Source organism: Ovis aries, chromosome 3 (genome assembly GCF_016772045.2).
Source record: "Ovis aries strain OAR_USU_Benz2616 breed Rambouillet chromosome 3, ARS-UI_Ramb_v3.0, whole genome shotgun sequence".
In the NCBI taxonomy this organism is placed as follows: Eukaryota; Metazoa; Chordata; class Mammalia; order Artiodactyla; family Bovidae; genus Ovis; species Ovis aries.
Window position 1 is genome coordinate 188,155,165 of NC_056056.1, and position 17,518 is coordinate 188,172,682.

Here is a 17,518-nt window from a genome sequence, read left to right on the forward strand (position 1 = left end):
AGGCAGGGACCTCTCTATTGATTAAAATTTCAATCCATTTCTTTGTAGATCATTGATAGATGGATAGCTGTTTCTCCTACCAGTAGATACTGCTGGGTTGATTGTCTAAAGGTTTTCTACAATAAAACACCAACAATAAATGTACTTAAAAATATTGTAAGATTTACAGATCTACACAAAGATAACAGGTGTTTTAAAAACAGAAAAGTATATTATCACAGAAATAAATGAAACCCTATCTTAACCCTAAGCAACCAGTTTTGAATATTCCATACTTGTTATTTTCCATTCAACTAATAGCTTATTAAATCAGATATATATTCCATTCAGTAAAGGCTGATAAGAAATTTCCTATTCTCAGATAGCATTATGCTTCAATAAATTTAAACATTTAAAGCCATGTTAATATGAAAAGCATAAAAGAAAAAAAAACATAACTTGCTTTAATACAAAGGTTTTTTAATTAAAAAAGTCAAAGTCTACATTAAATCAGGAAATCAACAAATCTGAATTATACAAGCTTTCTATATACTTAGAAAAACCAAAAACACACAGTTTATAACAAAACTCTTTAATTCAAAATAGTCTAATTTAAAGAAAATGTCATTATGCTCTGTTGATTAGATAGGGTTTTGTCATTTAAATTAAATGGTTCACCTGAAATATGGGAAGTATATAATAGAGAAAATTCAAGCTCAAGGGTACTTTGCAAGTTATCTAATTTGCTTTATGAATCAAATTCTTAGCTTCCAAAGGGCAGACACAGTCTTTAATTGCTTTTAGATAGGCACTTAAGAAATGCTTTTGATGAGGAGGAAACCCCAAAGATTATGAATCACTCAACTCCAGGGAAAAATGAGTATCTTAACAAGGTAAACTTTTCATAACTGCCCTTCTGCTGCCAAGAAACCATAACTATCCCCAAGTTCTTCCTATTAATAAGAATGAAAGAAATGGAACCTAAAATGCTCTATTCCTATTCAGTTAAAAGGTAAACTTAGTAATTCAGCTGCTTTGTATCAATCTCTCTCTCTCCCTTGAATTAATGAAATTTTTCAATACTAGAATAGTTACCATAGTAGAACCAGAGTATGTTGCAATTCCCTTGTATCTTACCCATTCACACTAGCAAAACATCCTTTTTGAAAAAAACAGTGGGGAAGGGGGGAATGAGAAAAATCTCGTAAAACTAAATGTAAGTTAGAGAGCTTTTAAAATTAGAGGCAGTTGTAATTAGAAAAACCAGAGCTAAGCAAAAGGAGATAACCCCAAAATTTTAATAGTTCTCTCTCCTAAATACTTGGTCACATGTTCCAGATAAGAAAAATGGAGATGAACTATTAGGTGAACGCATAATAAGTATCAAATAAATACTAGGAGGGAAAGGGGAGGAAGGAAGGAAGGAAGGTGGGGGGAGGGAAAGGAAGGAAAGGGAAGAAAGGGAAGGGGAGAACAGGGCAGGAAGAAAAAAAGCACAGAATGGCCTTACTGAAACACCATGGAGCTCCCTAGCAAGCAGGAACATTTATAAAAGCTTTTGTAGTTCTGCAAAATGGTCCTATGCAATTCTTCCCCACTAGAAGAACATCTATACAAATAAATTATCGTTTTAGATTCTGATCACAGATCATTCGTAACAGTAATAACTGTTATCTAAAAAAGAAATTCCACTAGTTAACAGTTAAGACAAACATTAGGCCATTCTTTGATAAATTAATACTCCTCCACTATTACTGATGAAGCCAAAACCTCAGAGAGTCATTTTTAAAAGAAAATGTTGAGCTGGAAAAGACTATCACATTCTTGGGGGAATATCCAAAGAATTTGCTGCTGACATCACCTCCCCCATCCTCTAATCACAAGACCCCTGGCCTGCATTTATTTCCTTAATTTCATTTACAGTAACCACAGTGATGGAGCTAAACATGAACAGTAGTGCCCTTGAATGAGCTAGCCTCCATCAAAGATCTGAAGACAGCATTCCCGCAGGACAGTAAAATCCCCCATAGTTGTGAACATCCACTCTGTTCAGGATCTTTGGTACATTTGGAGTATAAGAAAATAATGGCACAATAATACAAGTACTATCAAAGGAAAATTTTTCATCAAAACAAATAAAAGTTAACCAGCCATGATATGTAACAACTTTCTAGAAAACCAAAGTAAATAGCTCTTTGTTCTCTACAAGTTCATTTACATGATCAGAAGTTTGACGTTTAAAAAAATAGTTTAATAAAAATACACTAGTAGTTCTACAAGCAGCCTTCAAGGTCATTTCTTCAATTCAACTCACTATAATCAAATTAAAATAATGCCATGTCCTCTTATTAAAAAAGAAGTCCTCTTGTCACAAGAAAAGCAACTTTACATTTTATATGATACAGTACATCTCCCTATGAGTATACAGAATACATGTATAAAGGTCATCAGTATTTCTGAATGCAAAGTAAATATATTAGTGGAGTGCTTGAGTGAAGCTGTTCAACTTCCTCCTTATTCAAAACTTGTTACTCCCTACTGTGGAGTTTGTGTAATAACATGATGGTAAACTTTATTTTTTAAATAACCCAGTGTATTTCCTTTTTAAAATGCCTTAAAACCATTCCAGAAATTGTCTTCATATATATTCTATAGATGTCCAAACCAATAGGGCAAGTGTTCTAATACCAGCTATGGAAGATGGCTTTTATTGATTATCTAGACCCATAAGGTGTGCAGTAAAACAGCCAATACTGCAGTGTTACCTACAGGTTAGCCTATGTTGCTTTAAATGATATGTGTTTCTCCTGAATTGATTAGAGGTGTTACAGTACAAAGCCACGGCACACACAGGCGGAATGGACCTTAATATGCGTGTAGGCAGTGCAGTTAGAAAGGGATGTACATTTCTTTTATTCCAGTACCTTCATATAATAAAGTTACCAAAAATAATATTAAAAAAAGAAAAAAGCCAGCTGGCACTGCCAACCAATTCCTGTAGTAGTCTTCGAAATCCTAATCCTGTAGAATTTCCTCTTGTAGTCAGAAGCACCACCGTCGTCAGGAGTATTACAGTGTATTGTTACCTACGCCAAGCAAGCCTGGTGATGCGGCTACCTGAGTTCTCTTGGTTGTGAGTCAACGTGATCTTCGTTCATAATTTCCCAGCCTTCATGTAGGTGGGGATAGAGCCACGCTGAGTCAACCCTTCAAACCTTTTATAGGTATAATTGAGAAAAACCCAGTCTTTGGATTTGTAGTCCGGTTCCGTGGTGTTTGGCACTGGAAAGATAGAAAAATTAACCAAGACCAAAGGAATTTCATTAATGAAATATGTTATCACTTTCATAGACTTTTAAATGTGGTTAACTGTGAGACTGTCTTACCTGGTTGTAAAATATCAGATTCAGGAAAGTCATCGAAATTTGATGTATCGTCAATGCTTTTGATTTCTATAGGGATTGCTGCTGGCCTTTCCCTGTAAAATAGTATTGAGTAACCATGGTTAAGTTTTCTTGAATTCAGTTTTCCAAAGCTTAATTCTACTTGCAAATTCTACATGCTGTTCTATAGATATTAGAAGAGCCAAGGAAATTTATTATGGATCTGAAATTTCTGAAGTTAAGTGGATTTCATAGCTGAGTAGAATTTTCTTATTAAAACATTATCATTTACTTGGAATTTTTATTTCTTTATACCAAGACTTTTTCATGCTGTTTCTTTTTTTAAAGAGGAAAAACAATAGTTAATGAAAGGGAAAGGAGAACAGAGAATTTTATTTAAAAAATTTAATCATTCTATAAAGTACCCTAAACATTGTTGGGATCAGAATCCAACCTAATTAATTTAGGAATAGAATTCTTCTAGTAGAAGATCTACCACTTCATAAGTCAAGTCATTTGGGAAAATAAGAGGCTCAAACGGTGAAGGGACTACATGTTTGTGATGAAATCTGAACCCAAAAACTTCTCAGTCATATAAATTTTAAGGGAACTGGGGGCATTAGGTTAAAAAAATAATAAGTCACGAAAATGTTTTTTTTATCATGCTAAAACTAGTTTAGGAAATTCATCAATTTTTATTGCTTCTATTTTTTCAGCAAGTACTTATTGATCTATTAGGTGATAAGTGTACAAAATTGTGTAAAAACACATTTATATTTCCCCCAGAATTATTCTAACCTATTTACACTTAATGTACTAACTTAATAAATTTATATTAGTTTAGTGTAAAAAAAATATAAACTCTGGTGCCCTAATGACCTTAGACATTGTGACTCTTCCTGCATATAAAACCAGGAGACTGGACTGGTAGTCTGTAAGCGTTCTTTCAGCTGTGACAAGGGGGAATCATGTGACAGTTCTGCTCAATGAGATGGCACATGGACAGTAAAATGCAGCGCAGCAGTTTACAGTCAGGACTCTGGAATCACACCGCCTGGGTTCAGTTCCAGCCAGATCACTTACTAGGTGAGGCACTAGTAAGGCAAATTACTTCTCTGTGACTTAGTTTTCTCATCTGTAAAATGGGGATAATAATAATACCAATTGTACAAGGCTTATTATGAGGATAAGATGAGCAGTGTACATAGGGGCTCCCGTGAGGGGACACTTAGTTGTCTTAAGTGGAAAGGGGGGCTGGCGAGCCTAGGCGAGGCAGGACTGAGGGCAGGGAGGCCAGAGAGGTGAAGAGCATTTTCATCAGAATGAAGAGCAAATGACAATGCCCTAGGGTGGGAGGAATGGGGCAGGAACCACACAAGATGCAGCTTCTTTCTACAGATGATGCAAGAATCATATCCCAAGATCCTGAAAAGCAGGGAAGGACCCTTAGAATCACTCTCTAAGTACAAACAGAAGAAGGAAGTGGCACAATCAGATTTTTTTCTGAACTGTTGCTGTGTGGGGGAGAGACCAGAACTGCTGAAGACAGTATGGCCACAAAACGAATAAAGGCCAATGCTCACAACAAACAACCCTAAGCCAGTTCTTAGAAGTTACCTGCATTATTTAACTTCTCTCACAATGCGGGAGACCTGGGTTCGATCCCTGGGTTGGGAAGATATCCTGGAGAAGGGAAAGGTTACCCACTCCAGTATTCTGGCCTGGAGAATTCCATAGACTGTATAGTACATGGGTTTGCAAAGAGTTGGACACGACTGAGTGACTTTCACTTTCACAGTGTTTATAAGAGGGACTGTATATTCTTCAAAACTAATAAAGGAGACACAGTATAGAATACGAGAGGACAAAAACAGTTATACAGTGTCAAATGTAATTACATCTTTGTTGTGCTAACAGCCTTCATCATGTAACTTTGCATATCAAAATCTCAACAGGGGCACAGTATGTGTTTGTTTCTTAAAGTGGATGTTACATAAAATGAGTCATTTATCTATAGCCACTACAGTCTCACTCATTTATATAATCCAGAAAATACTAACTTATCACATGACCACAATGTTACCTCTTGTATTTAATCTATCAGAATCAGAGATAAATTAATCACCAAATCTAGTAGAAAGTTTTCACTCACACGGCCTTATCCCACTCTAAGCCTGTAAACATACCTGATGTGCCCCCAGTCGACACCTTCAAAAAAAGGATGACTTTTTATTTCTTCTACTCCACTATTCCCAATTCTATTTTCAGAATCAATACAAAACCTAGAAAATGGAAACAGAGAAATTATAATATGCAGACTACATCTCAAGTACTCTGCGTTATTTCAAACACTTCATCTTTTTTTCTGTTTACTGAAGTTAACTCTATTGTGAGAAATGTGAGGAAAAATAGAAATCATCTGTAACTTCACTATTCAGATATAACTATTGTAAACAGTTTGAGGCCACATTCTTCCAGTCTTTTACTATAATTTCAAAAATATGGTGTTGATAAGGAGTTTCCATTATTATTTTTTTTCACTTAATATACTGAGAACATTTCCCAAAGTCATTTAAGTATTTTTCTATACATTTTTTTCCTAAAGTTTACACATGGAAACACTACAATTTATTTAGCTAGTCCACCATTGCCAGACATTTAGATGATTTTTAATTTTTCATTACTAAAAACACTATCTAGATAACATAATATACCCTAAATCTTTATACACATCTGATTATCTGCATATGCAAAATTCCTAGAAGTAGAATTGCTGGGTCAAAGGTCAAAGACAGTTTGAACATTTTTTTTTAATAGGATGCTACCAACTGGCTGTTCCCACAGACTGTCCCAATTCATATTCCTTCTAGGAATCCACAATAGAACCGAAACACTTCATCTTAGTTGAGAAAAAGAATGGAATCTTTTGCTTAGAAAAGGTTTCATACATAGACTTCTTTTTTAATTGGGGGCTAATTACTTTACAGTATTGTGGTGGCTTTTGCCATACATTCACATGAATTAGCCACGGGTGTACATGTGTTCCCTATCCTGAACCCCCCTCCCACCTCCCTCTACATCCCATCCCTCAGGGTCATCCCAGTGCACCAGCCCTGAGCACCCTGTCTCATGCATCGAACCTGGACTGGTGATCTGTTTCACATATGATAATATACGTGTTTCAATGCTATTCTCTCAAATCATCCCACCCTCACCTTCTCCCACTGAGTCCAAAAGTCTGTTCTTTACATCTGTGTTCTTTTATCTGTGTCTCGCATATAGGGTCATCATTACTATCTTTCTAAATTTCATATATATGCATTAATATACTGTTGGTGTTTTTCTTACACAGATTTTGTGATATGAACTGCTACTGAGAACTTATTTTCCCTTTCTCTTTAGGGGATAAAGTCATTGTAATCCAACAGGAATGACCTCTGAAATAAGACTTCTTCCCTCTTCTTAACTCTTTTTTTTTTCCCCTGAATATTACCTTTTAAGAATCTGCATTAAAAAAAACCAAAATGCCTTTTCTTTACCGAGTCCTTTGACTGTATAGATCAGTGATAGTCTTTTTCCTCCCACAAAACTGAAATAGGCAATTTAATCTTTTAGGTCCCTGTGAGGCCTTAAGATACCATAACCTCTTTAAGAGATTTACCTACTAACCTAAGAATTAAGTCCTTGGCTTTCTCAGATATAGGCACCTCTGGAGGAAATACCAGAGTTTCTTTCCAGTTCATCACTTTCCTGTATGTTTCTTGAGGTGTTTCAGAGCAGAAAGGTGGATATCCTAAGTATCACAGGAAATAAGGTTTCATTAGCCTTTACGGTCAAATTTGCTGCACCTACTACCTACATGTCACAAAAAAACAAAATAGCACTGAGCACTCTACTTAACAATAAAAAAACACCACCATTCATCCATTTACAATAAAATGACTTATAAAGTCAACAAAATAAAGGATTTAAAGCATTGCCCCTCTTTCACCTAAAAGGTCACGCAGATACAATTTAGATACCTGGGAATTCTGGTTAAATGCCTCCTTCCGGACACAGGATCCCTAGAGAGCTCACTGATATTTATCATTGTGTATTTAACATTGGGGGATGTCAGAAATCAGCTTAAAGAGTTCAGATATTTTAGCCCATAATATCTACAGTATGTTCAATCAGTGGTGCTCTGATTTACATGGAATGTACATAAATGAATAATAAAACATACCTATTAGCATTTCATACATAATTACTCCCAAAGACCACCAGTCACACAATTTGTTGTAACCAGTCTGCATGAATACTTCTGGAGCAATGTAATCTGGTGTCCCAACTGTTGAATATGCCTGCAAAGGAACAGCTTGTCAAACCAGTGTCCTCAATATATATATATATATTTTTTTTTTTTGAAAGATCTGAGTATGGCTCACTACTAGAAAAACTAAACTATACAGAAGCTAATTTTGAATCTAGTATGTGTTTTGCATGTTTATCATGTATAAGGCTTAGTGAAAGGCATGGAGTCAGATAACATGTTAAGACATGATTTCTGTTCTTAAAGAGCTCAACTAAGTTATTTATGTATTCAGTCCTAAATCCATTCCAAAAAAGAATAAAAAGGGTGTGTTCAGTCGGCCTGGCTTCTCCACTCTATACTTGCTCTCAGGCAAGTTATTCAGCCTTTTTGAGCTTCAACTTCTGCTTACATAAAACTGGACTAATAATTCCTGCCCTCACAGAGTAGGTATGAGGATGAAACAAGCAAAGGAATGTGTCTGTAAACCACAGCGTCCCATCTAAAGATCAGTTATTTTCGTTATAAACTCATTTCCAGGGTACTGCTTATCTATTAGAAAGCAATGCAGTTTTTCATTCTTAATTCATATAAAATCTTACAAAAAACTTTCTTTAAGGCAGCAATTTTCTATTACAGGTAGTACTCTAGGGGCCATTTGAAAATGTGTAGCAGCAGATTTTGACATTTCTATATCTGGGGAAGGACATGATTGGCATTTAGTGGCAGGGGATATAGTCTCTAAAGGAATTTCCTGCCCCAAACACCAAGGTCCAGTCTGTTTCATCACTGGAAAATACTGATGTGAGTCATGATGATAGTCACAAGAATAGTAAAACCTGCACATGAGTAATGATTGTGAATACTCTGTAATTAGGGGGTACAAAATCTCCACCATAGTTTTAGGCGGTATTCATATTTCCCTTTAAAAGCAGGAAATACTGCAATTTTTTCCTCAATCATAAAATCTGATCTAAAAGTAACACACTTAAAAGCAGAAATAATATTCTGTCATTAATGCATAGCTCAAAACATTTAAAAAATATTTTTGAAAACTTTAAAACACCAAAGTGAAAGTGTTTTACAGGCAGAAACAGTTTACTTGGACTAATGAGAGAATGAGCTCAATGATGCAAAGGTCATTTTATCTGCTTTGAGAGGGTACCAGACTCTTGCCTTTCAGTCTGTTTACCTTCCTGAAGGACTGCTGAGTGAGTTTCCCTTCATCACTTGGCAGAATTTAACAAATATTTATAGATATCTGTCGATATGTACCAGGCATTGTATAAGAAGTTAGGAAATTAAAGTCAAAAGGCACATTCATAACCTTGACAATGTTCACAGGATAAAAGGAAAGAGGAAAAGGGACAAATGATTCTAATATTTGCCAAGTAATGGAAGAGAAAGCTTGTAGGGTTAAAAACCGACAGTGCTGTTGGGCATTAAAGGAGTCATTACGTTTATTTGCGGTAAAGTCTGCTTTTCAACTCTATTTTATTGCAACACTGTTAACACGACAACAAACTTTATGTTTACTTTGTCTATAAAGTTCTTAGAAACACAATAACCTTACTTATGCTGACTGATATTTGTTGTATCAGGACAGGTAGGGAAAATGGAAACATGAATATCACTCAGCATTTACCTCAATTTACACTCATCTCTCAGGCGGTGCTAGAAATAAAGAAACCCGCCTGCCAATGCAAGTAGACAGAAAAGACACAGGTTCGACCCCTGGGTTGGGAAGATCCCCTGGAGGAGGGTATGGCAACCCACTCCAGTACTGGAGAGTCCCATGGACAGAGCAGCCTGGCAGGCTACATACAGTCTACATGGTCGCACAGAGCCAGACAAGACTGAAGTGACTTAGCACGCTCACACAACTCATCTCGGTGAGTTTCATAGAAAGTGCTAGTTCTGGTAAACAGACAAATACATAATCAGAGATATGCTTGATAAAATACTCTGAAGTGAAATCATAAAATATAAAAGTGGCATTTTCCGTTATAGTAATGGAAATGTTACAGAAAAATTAAGAAAACTATACGATCTCAGAGGGCTTTCCTGGTGGCTCAGAGGTTAAAGCGTCTGCCTGGAATGCGGGAGACCCGGGTTCGATCCCTGGGTTGGGAAGATCCCCTGGAGAAGGAAATGGCAACCCACTCCAGTACTCTTGCCTGAAAAATCCCATGGAGGGAGGAGCCTGGTGGGCTACAGTCCATGGGGTCGCAAAGAGTCGGACACGACTGAGCGACTTAACTTACTTACTTACTATACGATCTCAGAACAAGCTCTATCACTGCTAGGAAGTAAGAACTAATTATTGTGAAGCTCTAAATAATAAAACAAATACCAAATGAGATTTTAGAGCCAGGGCCCAAAATTCTTTCTTCCAAATGTGGCTACTTACCAGTTGTCTCCTATTCTTCTTCCACGTTTCTGCTTTCCTCTTTGAGTTCATGTTCTGGAATGCTAATTTCAATGAGACAGAATTGTAATTATGAGGGAGAAACTCTTACCAAAAAACAAATTCACATACATGCATTGAAAACACACCAGTTTAAGGGTTGAGGAGAAGGAGAGAAGCTTCAGTTCTCAACAGTCCTGGATTAAACCAGCTGGACTACTTTAACTCGAAAAAAAAAAAATCCAACTTACAGAAGTCACTTGGTGGATTGTGGGTAAGATTTCTATAGAATTCAGTCCTATGAGCCTTCTTTAATCCCGTGCACAAACCAAAATCAGATAATTTTACATGACCCTAAGGAAAAAAAGGAAAAACCTCATAAAATCATTAGAGACAAAAGGCTTACTTAAAACTCTTCTTCTAAATGCAATCATAAAAATTCTTAGCTTAGAACTCCTACAGGTGAAATGCAAAATTATCAATATTTGATGTTGATTATTTTAAGAAGGAGAAAATGGAAGATGATAAAAAGACAGCCAATTTTCCCTTGATGTCATTTCACTTCAAGGGCTCTCTCCTACTGTACCAGTTTATGAAATAATGTAGGTTAGCAGTCATATAAATTGCAGTTACCCATTTCCAATCACAAAATCACCTCTGTTACAGCATAAAACAATCAGTGACCTAGTAATTCACCAGTTTATTCACATGCCTTGGCATCTAACAAAAGGTTGTCTGGTTTAATATCCCGATGGATGAAACCCAACTGGTGGATCGCATCTATTGCCAGAACAGTCTCTGAAATGTAGAACTGTGTTTCTTCTTCTGTCAAAGTATCCTTCTTCATTAGCAATGTCATCATGTCACCTAAGTAAAGGAGAGTAAGTACCCTGTATTAGTAACATCTCAAAAGGGGGAATGTTTTGTAAAAGATGTCTTTGTAATATACAACATAAGCCTCATTTCTGCATTTTATGATCCACCCAGAGTACTTCTAACCATCTCTAGGGCCAAATAAAAAAAAGTCTCATTAAGGAGAAGTTTCATGACATGTAATGGTTTTAAGGTAGAAAATATGTGAAATCAAATCACAGCAGAACTGATCATGATATAGTATCTACCATTCAACATCCAGAAATAAGTTGCTGAGGAAAAGATATCAAACCGGGAAAATGAATGCATGTAAGCAGATCTGGAAATGGGATATATCCTTTCAAAGTCGAGTTTCAAAAGCACTCAGCACTCTTTGGGCCAACAAAGATAGGTCATTATTCCACCAAGAGGGTCACTTCTAGACATTCTTGTTCCCAGGAAATTTTGCTCTTTTACAAGGGACAAAGAAGAAACACTGGTAAATTTACAACTCAAAATTGACAACTGTTAATATTTTTCATGGTGCTTCAAGTCTTTAAAAAAAAAATACCATGCAAATTCTTCATCTTCTGTTTCCATTCCATTCCCCTTCCCCTTTTTGTTGAGTTGCCATTATCATGGATTTGCTTTGGTGTGTATTCTTCCAGCTTATTTTTGAAATGTTTTCAGATGCATATATATTAATCTATGAATTTAGAGTCTTTTTATGGTTTTTAAAATTATATGTGATATCAACTGTACATATAATTCCACAGCTTGCTTAATCTCTCTTAATTTCTGAGATCTTACTGTTGAAACAAATACAGCTCCTGACTTTTAACTACTGTAAAATATTTAATGACATAATTATGCCATGTTTTACTTATCCATTCTTCTACTGATGGACAGTTACCTTGCATCTAGGGTTTCACTCTTATGACACTGCTGCTATGAGGCCTCTTGTGCACACGTGGGGAAGAATCCCTGACTGTAGCACACATGCCTTTTTAACTTTCCTGGCATCTCTGAACTGCTCTCCCCAAGAGTCAGAGATTCCTCTGCACAGATGAGAGGCCAGGTTTCCCCCATGGCCTCATCAGACTATTAATGTTTCTACCAATCAGATGGTTGAGTGTGAAATGGAATCTCATTCTTGTTTTAACTTGCATTTCCCTGAATATGAGTAAAGCTGAACATTTTCTTACTTTTTGTAGACCAACTAGAGTTCTATTCCTTACACTGCCTATCATTTGCCCACTGGGTTGTCTGTCTTCTTCTTTGATGACTTGTTCTGAACTCTAGACTTGCAAAGATCTAAAAAATTATATATAGTAAACAGAATAATAATATTTAAAATGTGCCAACTTTATCATTTCTTCAAAACAATCTGATTTGCGGTTCAAATTAGTATTATCGTGGGAGGAATGATTAGAAAATTATGACTGTGTAAAACCTCAGAGCCAGAGGTATAAAATATCCCTAGCTTACTTATTTATATAATCAATAAAATCATAGTTAGATATAAAGATGTGCTTGTGTTGGCCTGTCATTGCTATTACGTTTGCTTTTACCTCCAGGGAGAAATTCCATGATTAGATAAAGGTTCCTCTTGTCTTGAAAACTGTAAAACATCTTCACCACCCAGGCACCATCTGCTTCTACCAAAATATCTCTTTCTGCTCGGATATGGGCCACCTGGATGAACGTATTTTGAAAAAATAATTGTAACACGTTACACATTTTTCAAGCTTACTTCTTAACAATTACCATATTCTCATTAAATATGAAGAAGTTCAGGAAACAGTTTATTTTAGCTGATATCTTTAGGTCTGAAGAGGTGGGGTCACAAAGGGAAGCTGAGAGTTTTCAGATAGAAAAATGATTAGTCTAAGGATTTTCTAACCAGAACCTTCACCTAACCAAGGATCTTGGCTTCGTCAAATAAATTTAGGGTCCTGGTCTGACTTTTATTAAAAGTTAAATAGTTAGCAATGCCCTATGATTGGTATAACAAAGTCAGGGTGCTCAACAAACTATTTTTAATTGTTACCAGTCCAACAAAGGGCCTAACTTGGCCTTTAACTACTAGGTTGTTTTAAGAAGTTGAAACATTTATAATAATTTTATATTATTTTATTATAATAAACCTTTGTAATATCCAAAAACATGATCTACAGCAAATTCTTATATAACTTTTTGGGATTTTGCTACTGACTTTTGTCAGACACATAATTACTACAGTCACTATTAAATGAATATTTTGGAGACTGAAAAACTTTATGAACTGAGTGATTTATGGGGTTGGTACAGTTAATTTTCAGATGTTTTCCCACTGATACATCTACACATTCTTTCTTCAAATTTGATTAACAACAGAATATTTGATTTTATGCTTTTGCTACTTTCATTGTGCGCCATTATGGACTCTGGCCTAAAGCACATGAGGATACAGATTTTGTAAACCTTTTCTTGATAACAAAATATGATCTGCTTAAAATAACTGAGATTACTGTATCACGGTCTGACACAGTAAATGCTCTAAGATCAAAATCAACGCACAAGAATAAACATTAAAAACCTGTTTTCTGGCATCAAAAAGCTTAAAATTTCTTTTAAACCTGTTTCATAAAGTGAAAAATTATACTGAAATTCCTACCTACCACCTTTTACAAAAAGCATTTTGAGATGGTAAAGGGAAAACAAACTCTGGTGCTGCCTCTGGTGTTGTCAAGATAACGACATCATTAACTTGGCTTGATTAATCATTTTTAAGTACCTTAAAGCCAGATTACAGGCACGTTTTCAAAATGGACCTAGGTTTCTATAGTAGAGGAAGTGTCATGCACAGCAATCTGGAACCACAACAGTGGGGAGATATGTTAGTCACTTCAGTCGTGTCCAACTCTTTGCAACCCCAAGGATGGTAGCCTGCCAGGCTCTTCTGTTCATGGAATTCTCCAGGCAAGAATACTGGAGTGGGCTGGCATTTCCTTCTCCAGGGGAGGGATCTTCCCAAGCCAGGGACTGAACCTGGGTTTCACACATTGCGGGCTGATGCTTTACTCTCTGAGCCACCAGGGAAGTGGGGAGATAAGTTGCTATTTAATCTTGCAGAGTCATTAGCATTCAAGTAAATGTGATAAAAACTTAAAATAATAATATATTAGAATTAAGTGGGAAAAACATTTTCTAAAATGAAATTCAATGATGACAAAAGCAGATTAATTTATATAGGGGAAAAAAACAACCCCAAAGTGCAAAACAGACTTGATGTTGGACTACAGTGAAGATTCTTCTGCAAAAATTCTAGACCAGGGCTGCCCAACAGAAATAAATGCAAACCATGCGTGTCACTTTAAGTTTTCTAGTAGCCACACAAAAGATAAAAAGAAATGGGTGGAATTATTTTTAACAATACAGTTTTTGTAACCCCTATATATCCAAATGTTATCATTTCAGCATGTTATCAACAGAAAAATTATTGAACTACTTATTTATACTCTTTTTTTGAGGGAGGGGGGACACCAAGCCTTCAAAAATTTGGTAGGGCATTTTCCTTTGCACAGCATATCTCGGTTCAGACTAACTACACTCAAGTGCCAGCAGCCACACGTGGCCAGTTACGTAAAGACTATGGGCTGGAACTCACTTCTGCCTTTAGTCTCTCCTCTAAAACTCAATCCAGGACTAATCCCATATGGCTTAGTTAGAAGTTTCCCGTTTATCTCCTAATCTCGGAGGCTCTACATCTTGACCCAGATGTTAATTCCCATCATTATCTGTAATTCTCGAACACATCTCAATATCTGACCTCCCTTGCCTTCTAACCTTTTCCTTGTAGATCAGCCTGTGTTCAACAAAACCCCTGCCACCGCATCTCTGGACGTTCCTGTCACTTTCTCATCCTAAAAGCAGGCTGTCTGCAGAGAGTCCTGTCTTCCTGGAGAGTGAGTGGTCAGGAATGACCTGCTTTCCCCATCTTTTCTACACTAGAAAATGACACCATCAAGCATCCCATTCCCAGGTACAACTCTAGAAATTATCCTTGATTCTTCCCTCTTTTCTCACGATCCTTGCCCCTCCTCTCCCTCCCAATATAGAGTACGGCTCAGAAAATCCTGCTGGCTCTTCCATGAGATCATACACTTCATCTGCGACTTTTCTTCCACTTTACTGTTGTAACCCTGTCCTATTGTACAGGGCTTTCCAGGTGCTGCTAGGGGTAAAGAACCTGCCTGCCAGTGCAGTAGTCATAAGAGACTCAGGTTCCGTCCCTGGATTGGGAAGATCACTTGGAGGGAATGCAACCCACTCCCATATTCTTGCCTGGAGAATCCCATGGACAGAGGAACCTGGTGGGCCACAGTCGATAGGGTTACAGAGTCAGACACAACTGAAGCAACTGAGCGTGCACGCACTGTTGTGTAAGTCACAGTCACATCCTGGCTGCCACTGCTACACAGTCTCCCAAGTGTTCTCCCTGCGCCAACTCTTGTTTGTCCTGCCTGCAAGCCATCTTTGTCAAGCATCCAACAGACACATCAATTCTCATTTAAGCAAAACAGTGTCTTCCCACTTCATCTGGAGTGGGACCCACACACCATTTCTCGACCATCAAAGCTCTGTGTGATCTGCTCCCTGCCTCCCTCTCCCACTTCATCTCCCACCACTCCTCCCCTCCTTGAATTCTAGCCGCAGTGGCTTCTTTCCATCTCTAAACAGACCAAGATTCTTTTTGTTGCAGAGCCTCTGGATCTTCGTTCTACCTGATTATAGGTCTCACTCTTTCTCATCAATATTCTCTTTGCAGAGAACCTTCCCTCATCTAATTCTTTCTCCTAAAGCCAGGTCATCTGCATCACTTTATCCTTTTGTAAAATTTGTCTTGATAGTACTCGGCAGACCTGACTATTTCAAACAGCTGTCTGCTCATTTCCCCTACAACTGTCAGTGAATAAGATTTAGGTTTCGCCTGTTAATCACTGTATTCCCAGAACCTAGAATAGTATCTGACACATCGTAGGCACCTAATAAATACTTGTTGAATGAATGGAACAGAAATAAAGTGAAATAATGCAGTGAAAATTCAATTGGGCCGTATTTAAATGAAAAATCAGGATCATACTGTTATGATAACAAAGTTAGTTTAGGTGGGACTAACAGTGCAGTTCAGCTTTAGGTCCAGGGAGGCACCATCTCCCTCTGCATCCTCACACTGTTGAGTCTTTCACTAGCACATATACTCACTCAGGGTTCTAACAATGTCTACTCAGGTGGATGCATAAATTAATGGAACAACAACAATCGATGTCTTCAGATTCTTGGTCACCCCAAAATTCCACCAAGTCACAGGAAAGAGGGAGAGAGCTCAGGAGTACAATTGGAGGGGTTACAGATTTTGAGTGTTAGAGTGTTAGTCGTTCAGTCGTCTCTGACTCTGTAAACCATGGATTGTAGCCCGCCAGGCTCCTCTGTCCATGGAATTCTCCAGGCATGAATACAGGACTGGGTAGCCATTCCCTTCTCCAGGGGATCTTCCTAACTCAGGGATCAAACCTGGGTCTCCTGCACTGCAGGCACATCTTTTACCATCCAAGCCACAAGAGGGGCCCTTTACAGATTTTGAAATATGTGTAATAAAATCAGCAAATTCTTAGGAGACTGGTTTGCTTATTTGATAGATAACAGGGACTGAGGGTGCTGAGAACTGTCCTTTACTTTTACTGAAGTCAGAGAAGAAGGTATTTTGCTGTGAAATGAAGGTTCGTGTCCTCTCTGAAAATTCCTATGGTGATGCACTTAACCCCACTATGACTGGATTTGGAGACGGGGTCCTCTAAGGAGGTAGGTTTAGTGACGTCATAAGCAGGAGGGGTTAGTGTTCTTATAAGAAGAGACTCCAGGGAGTCACTCTCTGCCCTCTGCACACACCAAGGAAAGGCTATGTAGGCACTTGGTGAGAAGGCTGCTGTGTGCAAGCCAGGAACAGAGGTCTCACCAGAAATGAAACCCTGCCTTGCTCCTGGACTTTCAGCCTCCAGAGCTATGAGAAAAGAAATTTCTGTTGTTTAAGTCACCCAGTCTGTGGTATTTTGTCATGACAGCTTGAACACACAAGCTAGATTATGAATTTGGAAGAAATTTTCACCAGAGAGAAACAATGAAACAGGCTACCAAAAAATCTATAATCAATCAAGTAGTAAGATGGGTAGCTTTCTCTTTCTTAAAATCCCAGTTTTAACACTTACTCTAACACCTCGCCAGTGGATGTTCCTTTGGTTACATGTGCTAAAGAACTCTTACCTGCTCTTTTTCAAGCATATCAGCTTTTCTCAATATCTTCATTGCATAGATATGGCCTGTATCTTTCTTCTGGACCAGCCGCACCTTGAATGTAAAAATTATAGCACAAATTTCTGTCACTGCTATTTATTTAGGGGTGAAAGGTAGGCTCCTTTAAAGAAAGCAGTGCTGTAGTTTGCTGTTGCTGGTTATTTTAGAAATTCTATTAAAATTACACTACTTTAATACACATTTTAACCCATTACACTACTTACATATGAAGCTAATATCTTAAGATACATATTTTCAATAACAGCGACTTTA

General features: G+C 37.3%; 1 protein-coding gene across 6 annotated transcripts in view; it reads right to left on the reverse strand.

Moving 5' to 3' along the window:
• Positions 1-442: 442 nt before the first annotated feature.
• Positions 443-17,518, reverse strand: part of STK38L (serine/threonine kinase 38 like) — an 81,409-nt gene continuing 64,333 nt past the window's right edge. For all 6 annotated transcript variants that reach the window (XM_060413294.1, XM_042247367.2, XM_042247370.2 and 3 more), the window contains 10 exons: positions 17,216-17,299; positions 12,484-12,607; positions 10,773-10,927; positions 10,312-10,414; positions 10,064-10,125; positions 7,588-7,705; positions 7,032-7,155; positions 5,549-5,644; positions 3,366-3,457; positions 443-3,261 (listed from right to left, as the gene is read on the reverse strand). In XM_060413294.1, the coding sequence (XP_060269277.1) occupies positions 3,134-3,261; positions 3,366-3,457; positions 5,549-5,644; positions 7,032-7,155; positions 7,588-7,705; positions 10,064-10,125; positions 10,312-10,414; positions 10,773-10,927; positions 12,484-12,607; positions 17,216-17,299 (1,086 nt within the window). In that variant the 3' untranslated portion in view covers positions 443-3,133. The remainder of the gene's footprint in view (positions 3,262-3,365; positions 3,458-5,548; positions 5,645-7,031; positions 7,156-7,587; positions 7,706-10,063; positions 10,126-10,311; positions 10,415-10,772; positions 10,928-12,483; positions 12,608-17,215; positions 17,300-17,518) is intronic.